This window comes from Pecten maximus, chromosome 15, assembly GCF_902652985.1.
Source record: "Pecten maximus chromosome 15, xPecMax1.1, whole genome shotgun sequence".
NCBI lineage: Eukaryota > Metazoa > Mollusca > Bivalvia > Pectinida > Pectinidae > Pecten > Pecten maximus.
Window position 1 is genome coordinate 23,999,342 of NC_047029.1, and position 12,502 is coordinate 24,011,843.

General features: G+C 35.1%; 1 protein-coding gene across 1 annotated transcript; it reads right to left on the reverse strand.

Annotated features, from left to right (window-relative positions):
* Positions 1 to 416: 416 nt before the first annotated feature.
* On the reverse strand, positions 417 to 12,195 carry LOC117344327 (oncoprotein-induced transcript 3 protein-like). Its single transcript, XM_033907054.1, has 8 exons — positions 12,078 to 12,195; positions 11,450 to 11,680; positions 6,815 to 6,979; positions 6,538 to 6,588; positions 4,520 to 4,744; positions 3,948 to 4,109; positions 2,066 to 2,107; positions 417 to 1,327 (listed from the first exon to the last, which is right to left on the reverse strand). The coding sequence occupies exons 1-8, from the start codon at positions 12,121 to 12,123 to the stop codon at positions 1,242 to 1,244; spliced, it is 1,008 nt and encodes a 335-aa protein (XP_033762945.1). The 5' UTR covers positions 12,124 to 12,195; the 3' UTR covers positions 417 to 1,241.
* Positions 12,196 to 12,502: the final 307 nt, after the last annotated feature.

Sequence of the window (12,502 nt, forward strand, 5' to 3'; positions counted from 1 at the left end):
CCTGATCTTGCTCCATCAGACTTTCATCTGTTTCCGAAACTGAAACCAGCTATTTCAGGCATCCACTTCCAGTCCTTTGATGACGTCATACATGCAGTGGATAACTTTCTGAACAGCCAAGAAAAGGAGTTCTATAAAAGTGGCATTGAGGCCCTTAAACAGCGGTAACAAAAGTGTATAGATACTGAAGGGGATTGTGCTAAATGTATGACCCCCGTGCCATTTAAACTGAACCTTATTCCATGATATTTACCATAACGTCACACATACGGCATCTTTAATATTTCATTTCGGTAGCCCGAGTTTCCTCTGGCCCTGACACCATGTCTGGTGTAGGCCAGAGGAAACTCGGGCTACATTTCGGGGTGACAGGGACATGTTCATACCTTGTTGTATAGACAGGCATAAACTAAACATGAATTTTCTAAAAGTTTGTGATGAAAGTTTTATTACAGTAATATCAAGAATATCACATACAGTACAATAAGATACAATTGTATATAATATAGACTATGTAGACCTACTGGACGGATTCACCATGTTCTATTTTTAGCCACCAATGCCATTCACGACACAAATCGCCAATATTGCTTTCGTTTCTTATTCACGTGTAATCTAAGCCACACAGACATTAGGGTCCTAGGTTACTACGTTGGGACCCTAACATAGGAAAGAAATTCTTTGTATGGATAAACTATCTTTTTATCTGCGACAATGTTTACTCACACGAAACATTTACATTCAATAGTTTTTATCGTTGATGTAGGAATTTCAACAAAAATCTTCGTTTTGGATTTTTGTCGTCAAAGCAGAGACGTATATACCTGATATACAAGTCTCTGGTCAAAGCAAATAAAAAAATCCTACAAAGGTGGTTTCTAAACCGTAACTAGTTTTAGCTAGAAGAGAAAATACGACATAAAAGGACGCAAAATGGTGGATAATACTCTCTCTATCACACAGATATCCCACGTGCTTTTGAATTGTCCGTCGAAAGGAAAGTAATTAACTTATAAGCGCTATAAGACACCTCATCAATGCATTTTCAAAGCATTATATGAATGACACCATGAATATTGAAATTGATTTAGAAATAACATTTACACACGATAATTAAAACAATACCCGTACATTCTGTCATCAAACTCCCCTACCAATCACCTATTTAGTCAGTCTTGAAATTAAAAATACATATCTCCAAAAAATGCTACAATATATTGATATGAAAATTCTTGTTCAGATCACAGAAAGAAGCTTTGACGTCCAATCATCCATAGAATGGCGACGTGAACGGCGAGCAGGCTCGTCAATGGTGACGCATGCGCAGCTGAAACAGAAACGTTATGATCAGGTACACGGACGATACAGGGGAAATTGAGATGAGTGCCAAAGCTCCATTTAGTCCAGTATTAAATATAATCAGATAATGAGGACATCATCTAAGATTTAAACTTCATATTGATATTACCTATAATATCATGGAAGTTAAATACTTTAGTATATTTAACACACAAAACAAAAAAAGCAACAAACAAACAAAACCAAAAAACAATGAATTAAGATTTGAGATAGAATTAAAACCTTTTCCTATGATGATGATTGTTAATATTCCTTCTCAGGCCCGGTATTATCAGAGTTCCATAACTTAAAGGAACTCCTTAATTTAAAATTTTCCCATTAGAAAGAATTATTATATGTAAGGATATCATCATAGTAGAGCTATCCTTAAATTCTTTTTTACCCATATGGTTAGATAACAGATTTTCTTTGAGGAAAGACATTTTGAGGAAACTGGGTCATGTGAACAAATACAGAAAGCATATTTTTACTATTGATACATTATCATACACTTTGTATGCATGTTTAAATAATTTGATCCTAAATTGAATAACCATCATTATTTTCTGTCTTATTTTTCCACATAATAGATATCATATTATTTATAAATTGGATATAAGGTTTAATTTAAATGAAACAGATCATTGAATATTGACATACAAATCAATGTCAACCTTAGTCATAAGGAACATGACGTGATATGGACAGGTGTAAATGATAAACGTACCATTACTGTTGTAATCAGGATTCTCACATTGTTTATCCTGTCCTATAACAGCAAAATAAACAATACACGTGTTTGATCAATATTTATCTCATTTTCTACTGACATGCATTTCATCAAATTTAATACATCAAAACGATATACCAATACAGTGTTGTATTTGACAAGATCGTGATTTTATTTATTGATATTATACCCCACCATAAAAATACCAAAACAATTAAGGATTAACATAAATTATTTTTTCTGTTATACAGTCATAACATAAAAAAACTGGAGTGTACTCTCTTCATAAACCGCTTATTTATGTTAATTCTTATAATTTAATTTCGTCTTATACACACCAAGATATTTCACTTTCTTTTCTGTGATAAATTATTACGCAACGTCATCAGCCAATCAAAAATGACGTTACATTTCGCAACGTCAAAACTTTTGTTATGGAGGTATATTTGCATTTGGTGTGGCAATGCCCTTATATATTACTAGTAAATCCCTATCCATCTTCGCTAGCCAAGGCTTCGGATTACGTTACACTCCACGAACCCTTGGCGGATATAGTCGTGTTCAAACCGTCGCGCCCTGGAATCCCAGGGCACCCAATCAAATCGCGTTTTACATTCTGGCTTGGTTTCACAGTAAACAAAAAATGCGGCACCCAGTACAGAGCTACATTGCCGACTATGTCATGGCATTTTACCTTAATACAAAAATCACAATCTTTGGGGGAACATTCGCAGTGTTTGATCAATTCATATAAGTCATTGATCACATATCTCATCGAAATGACACCAAACCTCGATGTGTGTTTGTAAACATCACCGATGAAGTAAATCGGTAACGCTTGTTTTGATTGGTCGAAAATTTCATGCGTGAAGGGTGGTAATTTCGAATCACCGCTAGAGGGCCAGAACTGACGCCTATATCTGCCAAGGGTTCGTGGAGTGTAACGTAATCAGAAGCCTTGGCTAGCGAAGATGATCCCTACCAAAAGCAGCTTCATCTATGAGAGTATAACTGAAGTTGCCCTGAGGGCGTATGAATATCTCACTTGCAAAAAATGTAATTTTGGAAGATTTTTTTCGTATTTTTTTATTTTTGCGATTCATTAATAGAACGTAAATATAAGCGATAAACTGCCTAGATGCGGCAGACCTACTGGTATAACTGCCACATGTGTCACAGACAAACAATCATGGTGCGCTAGCGCGCACCATTCAGTTTGTCTGTGACACATGTGGCAGTTATACCAGTAGGTCTGCCGCATCTAGGCAGTTTATTGCTTAAATAACAAAATTATTTCAGCCAATGAAAATGCGTGTTTCATACAAAATTAAATTATTAAGCAGTATCATAAACTTACGGATTTTATATTCAAACCAATTCAATCAGCCACGTCACAAACGTACTGACGTAGTATACTTACCAAGACAATAAGCCACGTCACAAACGTACTGACGTAGTATACTTACCAAGACAATAAGCCACGTCACAAACGTACTGACGTAGTATACTTACCAAGACAATAAGCCACGTCACAAACGTACTGCCGTTATATACTTACCAAGACAATAAGCCGCGTCACAAACGTACTGACGTTATATACTTACCAAACAATAAGCCGCGTCACAAACGTACTGACGTTATATACTTACTAAACAATAAGCCACGTCACAAACGTACTGACGTTATATACTTACTAAACAATAAGCCACGTCACAAACTTACTGACGTCATATACTTACTAAACAATAAGCCGCGTCACAAACTTACTGACGTCATATACTTACTAAACAATAAGCCACGTCACAAACTTACTGACGTCATATACTTACTAAACAATAAGCCACGTCACAAACGTACAGTACTGACGTTAGATACTTACCAAAACAATACGCTGCGTCACAAATTAAGGTTTTTTGCAGTTTGTAGACAAAGTAAGAATCACAGTGTTTAACAGATATGTTGTATTGATGTATACAGGACCCTTCGATACCATGCTGGCACGCCGTCCTGTTAACCACTGAGCCACCAGTAGGATGAGTACCTGTAATCAACACACCTTTATTGATATAGGTCAACCATTAAAATACAAATGTACTTTGCTTTATTATTACTATTATAAGTATTTTTTATTTATTCTTTGTTGAGTTCTACTTTTGATAATTATCTGTCAGAATTTTCTTATCGAATTATGGCCAACTGATTTTATTTAAGTTATTATTTTGTAGGAATTAAATTCGAGAAAGTCTTCTTTCATTTTATTACTAACGCAAATTAATAATTTCACGGGGAGCAAAACTTGAGCGAAAATAGTGTGACTATAACCAACCTCAAACAATGATAATAATGATAATTAAAAAAAAAAAACAAAAACAAAAACAAAAACCCCAGAACAAAAAACAAACAAACAACAACAACGACAACAAAAAAGAAAAGAAAAGAAAAACACCTCACCGTTCATCCATATCGGAAATGAGGTGCCACACATGTTAATATGTTGAGGTTTTGTCACGAGTTCCAGGTCCTCGCCACCACCGTTAGTTACTCTGTACCAAACATCTTCCACAGCATACCGGTCACAAATTGTATCGCTAGAACCAATGGAGCACTCTGTTCCCCTCTCTCCCGCCTGGTGGAGATTGTGGGAGGTATCGCACGGTTCTAACGCTGCAGGATCCACTGGTATAGAATCAGTATAGAATAATCGACAATAGTTTATTACGTATGACATAGAGCCGGCATGGGGCCGGTGTCATACAAATTAGTATCCACCATTAAAGGGACATTCCTTCGTTCGGACATCAAAAACAAGTACAATTTCCATTGATGAAATCTATGTCTGAACGATGATTATATGAGTGTTTGTTCCTACAAGTAATGAACTTAACGCCGAAATGTACAGGAAAAAGTCGTATTGTAGACAAATACTGTATGTCATTGTGGTGATTAGTGATACTTATGGTCGAATTAATAATTTTCATGACTTAATACTCGAAGAACTTTGGTTTATCTTGCGAGTAAAATTGCCGTATCAATGTATAAATTATAACTTTTACTACTTGGAAAAAACACATCTTTTCCAGTAATTTAATTTTGACGACCTAAACCTAAATCTTTCAAATATGAGGAAAATTAAGAAGTTGTAAAAACTGTCTTTTTATATGATGAACATGACGTTTATCATCAAGCAGCTACTATCTTAATTGATTCGAAGAAGCTGCGTTTAATATTTGCTAGGTGTTTTCGGACAGTATACCTGTACTGTTGTTGGTGTTATCAGACAGTTTACCTGTACTGTTGTTGGTGTTGTCAGACAGTTTACCTGTACTGTTGTTGGTGTTGTCAGACAGTATACCTGTACTGTTGTTGGTGTTGTCAGACAGTTTACCTGTACTGTTGTTGGTGTTGTCAGACAGTTTACCTGTACTGTTGTTGGTGTTATCAGACAGTTTACCTGTACTGTTGTTGGTGTTATCAGACAGTTTACCTGTATTGTTGTTAGTGTTGTCAGACAGTTTACCTGTACTGTTGTTGGTGTTATCAGACAGTTTACCTGTATTGTTGTTGGTGTTATCAGACAGTTTACCTGTATTGTTGTTAGTGTTGTCAGACAGTATACCTGTATTGTTGTTGGTGTTGTCAGACAGTTTACCCGTACTGTTGTTGGTGTTGTCAGACAGTTTACCCGTACTGTTGTTGGTGTTGTCAGACAGTTTACCTGTATTGTTGTTGGTGTTGTCAGACAGTTTACCTGTATTGTTGTTGGTGTTGTCAGACAGTTTACCCGTACTGTTGTTGGTGTTGTCAGACAGTTTACCCGTACTGTTGTTGGTGTTGTCAGACAGTTTACCCGTACTGTTGTTGGTGTTGTCAGACAGTTTACCCGTTCTGTTGTTGGTGTTGGCACACAGTTTACCTGTAATGTTGTTGGTGTTATCAGACAGTATACCTGTACTGTTGTTGGTGTTGTCAGACAGTTTACCTGTACTGTTGATGGTGTTGTCAGACAGTTTACCTGTATTGTTGTTGGTGTTGTCAGACAGTTTACCTGTATTGTTGTTGGTGTTGTCAGACAGTTTACCTGTAATGTTGTTGGCGTTGTCAGACAGTTTACCTGTACTGTTGTTGGTGTTGTCAGACAGTTTACCTGTACTGTTGTTGGTGTTGTCAGACAGTTTACCTGTATTGTTGTTGGTGTTGTCAGACAGTTTACCTGTACTGTTGTTGGTGTTGTCAGACAGTTTACCTGTACTGTTGTTGGTGTTGTCAGACAGTTTACCTGTACTGTTGATGGTGTTATCAGACAGTTTACCTGTACTGTTGTTGGTGTTATCAGACAGTATACCTGTACTGTTGTTGGTGTTATCAGACAGTTTACCTGTACTGTTGTTGGTGTTGTCAGACAGTTTACCTGTATTGTTGTTGGTGTTATCAGACAGTTTACCTGTATTGTTGTATCTTTCATCACTTACCTGTGGGTTTACTAGTAGTATGGCCGGGTGTACTTTGGCAGCGTTCATGTCCTAATAGATATGAAAAAAGTCATCATACAGAGGATGATACTCAAGAGACAGGGGAATATCATTTAATATAGATTTGGTATTATAGATACATCATATATTGAAAAGAAAATTCCTTCTAGGATTCATCACAGGTTGAGGTCTTCACAATTTGTCAAAAAAATAAATTCTGCCCAAATTCTGGATTATATCAATTGGTTAGAGACTGAATGACGTCATTGATACCTACCGAAGCAGTATGCCGCGTTACATGTATCGGTAGGCTTGAGTTTGTACACGTGGTATTGATGGCAGTTCATCACCGTGATATTGAATGAGGTTTCACAAGCGTTCTCGAGACCCTGCATGCACACAGTCAAGTTCTTTTGTGTATGATTTCCGTGTGGCAGGATTCCTACAATCAAAAACATGTAACATGATAAACGGCATAATATAAAATACATATTGTCAACCCGTCATCGCACAATAACTAGGTTCTTAGATTTTGATATTTGTTCATTGAATAATATCATCTTGGAACATAATAGTAAGTCACCTTTCGTAAGATATGATCAGGATTGCTATTCAAAACACATATAACGTTATCAATGAGAGCAATGGGATAATTTGGTTAAGTGTCTTCAGGTTAATTGACGATCAGAAGTAAATGCATAGTAATGTCACACCCTAAAAATAAGAACAGAGGCAATGACAATGAAGCTATCAGACACAATATCAAGGATAAGCAACATAAACCTTATATCGCACAGGAAAACACTATCTATCCTAAAATGAAATCATGATGTGACATACAGTTTCTCAGTAATTATCACCAAACTGCATTTCAATAGTGTTTTGCCTGTTGGCACTAACCATCTGCATAAGATTGTCATTTAATTTGCATATTTTGTTATCCTATATGCTGTATCGCATTTGAAAATTAATTGAATCAGAAATCGTAATATTGGGACAAAGTCCTGGAATAACGCACGCTGGCGTAACATATATGAACAGTTCAGAGAAAAAAAGTTAAGAGACCATCAGCTCGTTAGTTGCAAACTTGTGTTGCATGGTAGAGTTATTAGGGCCTTTGATATAAGGTTAAAGGGTTTATATCATTGCTGTGGTCAATGGATAAAATACAACACATCATCGATACAACTTAAAGTGAAAAATGAATTATTTGAACACACAATTGTTATATGTCAGTATTTGTTTTTGATAAATCAGAACCATTTTTTGGGGGGGGGGATCGATAAGGGGAAGAGCACAATTTGAGGTTCCCTTGTTTATCAAGTATTTCGTCTTTCGAAAAATAAATGTGCGAATGATTTTATAACAAATGTTAAATCGTCCATGGTCGTCTAAGAGATTAAATATTGGTTATCCTAGCTGCACTGATGCTAAACGTGATATCCTACTCTTTAAGATATAAATAACATTTCGTTTAACACCACATCATATTTGATATTAGGAGCTGCTTAATATTTTTGTCGCCATCTCTCTATTAAAGGTTTACTTTTTTGATAATGCACGGGTCATGGAACAGGAATACACCGTTTAAGTTAATCTAACTTCAACTCGTAAACTTAAACAGAACTTCATGTTATCGGATGTTAAGTTTATAGCATATAATCCTATATTGTCAAGATTTACTTTCAAAACATAACGAGTAACATTATTGAGACGACTCTCGTTGTTAAAGACTCTTTGTGCTAAATCATCCTTGATTTTATGAGGCGTCTAACTTAGTTCCCAAACATCACAGCAGCAATAATTTCAACTGAATCCTTTTATGATACATACATTCGAAAATAGTGGACTTTGAACGATTTCGGTATTCAATACAAGGTCTTTAACTTTCTCTAACTTTACTGTGTATCCGGTAGGCCTATTGTACATGTCCATAACTATCTTAAATACTGCCTTTGAGAAGCGAACAAAGACGCCATGTTTGTTTTACGGCATCCTTGTCAGACAGATCTCCTAAAAGGCCTAACGTGGTTTGAGATACTAAGTATGGGTTATTTTAACGGTCATGTTTTCTCACGAACATTTATAGAGTCCATGAAATAACCGGAAGTCTTAATAACGGATAAACACCAATTTATGTACCGCGCTTTCAGGCCAGCACCTTTTAAGTTTTATTTATTTGTTTATCTTTCAGATTGATGAGTGTCTCCCTGCTGGTGGGTGGTTTTCCCATGGCATCCTGATGCTATTCTAGATGCCACGCTTATGTTCCTATGGATATTGACTACGGTGCAGAAAAATTCCAACATCAAAACTAGATTATTCAATATTGGGCAAACTGCAATTTCCTAGACTGGCATTATAACTCCAGAATATTGAAATTATGAATAAAATTGCCCTTTATGATTTTTGGCCTCTAGGATATGTTAGATTCCAAGTTTCAAACTATTGGGTTGTTGGGTAATCTAGTATATAATTTAGTGGAGCAATTGTAACAAAAAACTGGTGGCCAATTTAGCATTTTCTCTAACATATTTAAACGTTTTAAGTACATTATCTGTTACTCAATAAGTGTTTAAAGGTTCACTTGTATGGCCACTGACAATATACCGGCTGGTATGAGAAAATGAATTTAAACAGCAAGCAGAATTAGCATAATTACCGGATATTGTGATTTTTTCTATTTTATTTCATCGTTTACATATTTGCATGAATAACACTGACAACAAAATTCAGCATTTGATATTACATCTTGTAACAGTACATATCCATGTACGTTGATTAAAACAAGTCAATTGAGCTATATTCTGGCTCATTAAGACAATTTAAGGAAAACAGGACCTGTGTGTAGCATTGATTTTACAATTAACTATACATTACTGCATGTTGGATTGGGTGTTTTCTTTGAAATAAAACATTTCTTAATTAAAATCATTGCATCTCTATTTGATACGTAAGACCATACTTTTCAAGGTTGGTTAAAGTGCCCTTTTCACATAGAAAGAGCATATATATCTCATCTTCAAATGTATATTGCAAATAATTCCTTATTCTCTTAAGGATTGAATCTTTATTTGGTCGATTTCATGGGGTCATGAATTGAGTTGCTCTTGAGACAAATTCAACATGAACTGCTTTCGCAGTTCATGTTGAATTTGTCTCAAGAGCAACTCAATTCATGACCTGAGTTGCTCTTGAGACAAATTCAACATGAACTGCTTTTCGCAGTTCATGTTGAATTTGTCTCAAGAGCAACTCAATTCATGACCCCATGCAATCGACCAAATCAAGATTCAATCCTTATATTTCAATTGTTTTTTTTTAATAAAAAGGTCGGTCTAGATATTAATGTCTCGAAGCTTGTGCAAGTCCAAATGCGGAAAAGCCCGAGGAGTTCCGGATTGTGCATGTCTAGTCGGTCGAGTAAAATAGTCCGCAATATTAGGATTAAAAACAGCATTATTTGGTCAAAATAGAAGTATTTAGCGTATCTGGTCTTTCTTAAAATACAAGAATACATTATAAATATGATAATTTTAATAATTATTCTATGTTTATAACAACAATGTAGAAAAAGTGAAATCGTTCCGCGGAAGGGTTTTAACCATATATTCATACGCACCGATCAGTGTTAATCTGGTCAAATTCATGAGCAAATGAAACAGATTAAGTTTGGTAGTTTCATTGAGTCCAACTTCAGTAGAAATTGAAATATATATAAATCAACCGTAATCTAGGTTTCTTTTTCACTTCGATTTAAATCAGATTATGTTTCAAAGGGACATAAATTAAGATTTGTTTTAGATATAAATACAAATATGGACCCCCTTTTCAATACGATATAAATATAGTACGTGTTTTCACAGGGACATAAATATATAGATTCCTTTTCACACTGACACAAGTATCGCTTCCATTTTATTATCAACACAAATACAGATTCACTTTTCATATGGACACAAAATATAAATTCACTTTTCATATGGACACAAAATATAAATTCACTTTTCATATGGACACAAAATATAAATTCACTTTTCATATGGACACAAAATATAAATTCACTTTTCATATGGACACAAAATATAAATTCACTTTTTATATGGACACAAATACAGATTCCCCTTTTTAAAATATGGACACAAATATGCATTGTCCTCCAAAAGTCGTGTTACAATTATTACATAAAATACAGCGAAGTTAATCGCGAAGTCTTTATTAGAATTTGTCAGAATCATAACTTCTTAGGATGTTTTTGTTCATAATTTCAAATGTTCATTTTTCAACAGTCACTGCTATATTGCTGTTACCGCCAATTTATTGTATTGTATATATGTTTCATGTACTGATGAGCTGTAAAGCTTAAAGTCAATAAAATGAATTGAATGAATAGTGCATATGTTTTGTTACAATGGAAATCCTCAAAATGCAACATTCTCGAAATTTCCCTCTTTGTTTAATATAAATTTCAAAAATGCATTTCTTACATTTTTTAAAACTATTAATCAGTTAAACAATTACATGTACTTTTATTTGTGTCAGTAAAAAAAACATATTTTCATTCATTTTTGAACCTTACGGAAAATAGAACCCTCCATTCCCTCAAACTGCAACTTCAAAGAAGTGAGGTATTTTTAAAATAATTTACATTTCCGACTTACAAATGGACTATCTTACGGATATTACAACACTTTTTTCCATTTTGTTGGCTAGCCATTCGATTTAAACGTTCCAAGTGTAACAGAACTTTTGGAGGGCAGTGTAGATAGCCTTTTCACATGGACACAGATACTTCAATCATGATTGTTTGCTTTTGAAGCTGAAAACAATGCATCCATTTTTGTTGCTATAAACATTGTCGTCATTCGGATGTGACGTCATCAAAGATAAACATTGACGTGTTGATACTCACCATTCAGCCAGATAGGAAATGAGGTACCGCAGTGGTTGAGTTCAGGAGCAGACGTCACCATGTCCTTATAAAGATTGTCGCCATGTTTATTTTCTACCTTGTACCAAACCGTCTCGTTAATGGCGTACCTGTCACATACTTGATCATAAAGATCTGCACATCCAGTACCCCTGTCTCCGGCCCTGTGAAGGTCTGTGGCTGTGACACATGGGTCATACTCTGCCTCGGACCCTGGGTTAGAAATTCTTCATTTAGATGCTATAATATTAATCACTGGTTCTCAATTACGTGACAGGAATTAGGAATTAAGAAAATAAATCATCGCCGAGTAAGTAAATTGGGGCTATGAATAGGAAATTTAGTTAAAGATAATGACAGATGCCAAAATATTGATTAAACTACACCTTAAACAGGTGTTTTGGCCATCTCGGACTTCCCGGTTCCGGCACTATGGGTCAAACGTATGGAAACAAGTAAATAGGGAAAATTAAAAAAATCAAATAAATCAATCAATGAATAAAGGAAATATTAATAAATAAGAAAAAAAAAAAAAAAATAAGAAAAAATAAATAAATAAAATTAATTGTATTACGTCATTTGTGTCTGATAGGTTTTTTGTTTTACTTACCTTGTAACAGCAAACCGAAAGTAAAAATAAAAACTATCATCGCCATTATGCATATGGTGTCCCCTAATTCAAGACGTGCATTTCACACAAACGGTCACGTTAGAATGAGATCGTTGATTGTTTCACTTCCTGTCCACGTCCGAACATCCCGATACGATCAGATAACGGAACCACAGCAACCCCCATCATGGGTCTACACATTGATCGGTAGGTCAAGTGTCTTATCGACGAGTCGTATGGAATTCATATATTCTCGCTACGATAACTCACACAGATTTAATAGCAAGTAACCCGGTAAATATTATTCAATATGCTTTACTGTATTCTGTTCAGATAATAAAACTCATATCTTAAAAAAAAAAAGTGGGCATTAAAACAACTTGTCTTTACTTGTCTTCTGTACAGTATTGTTTCTGGTGTAGTGG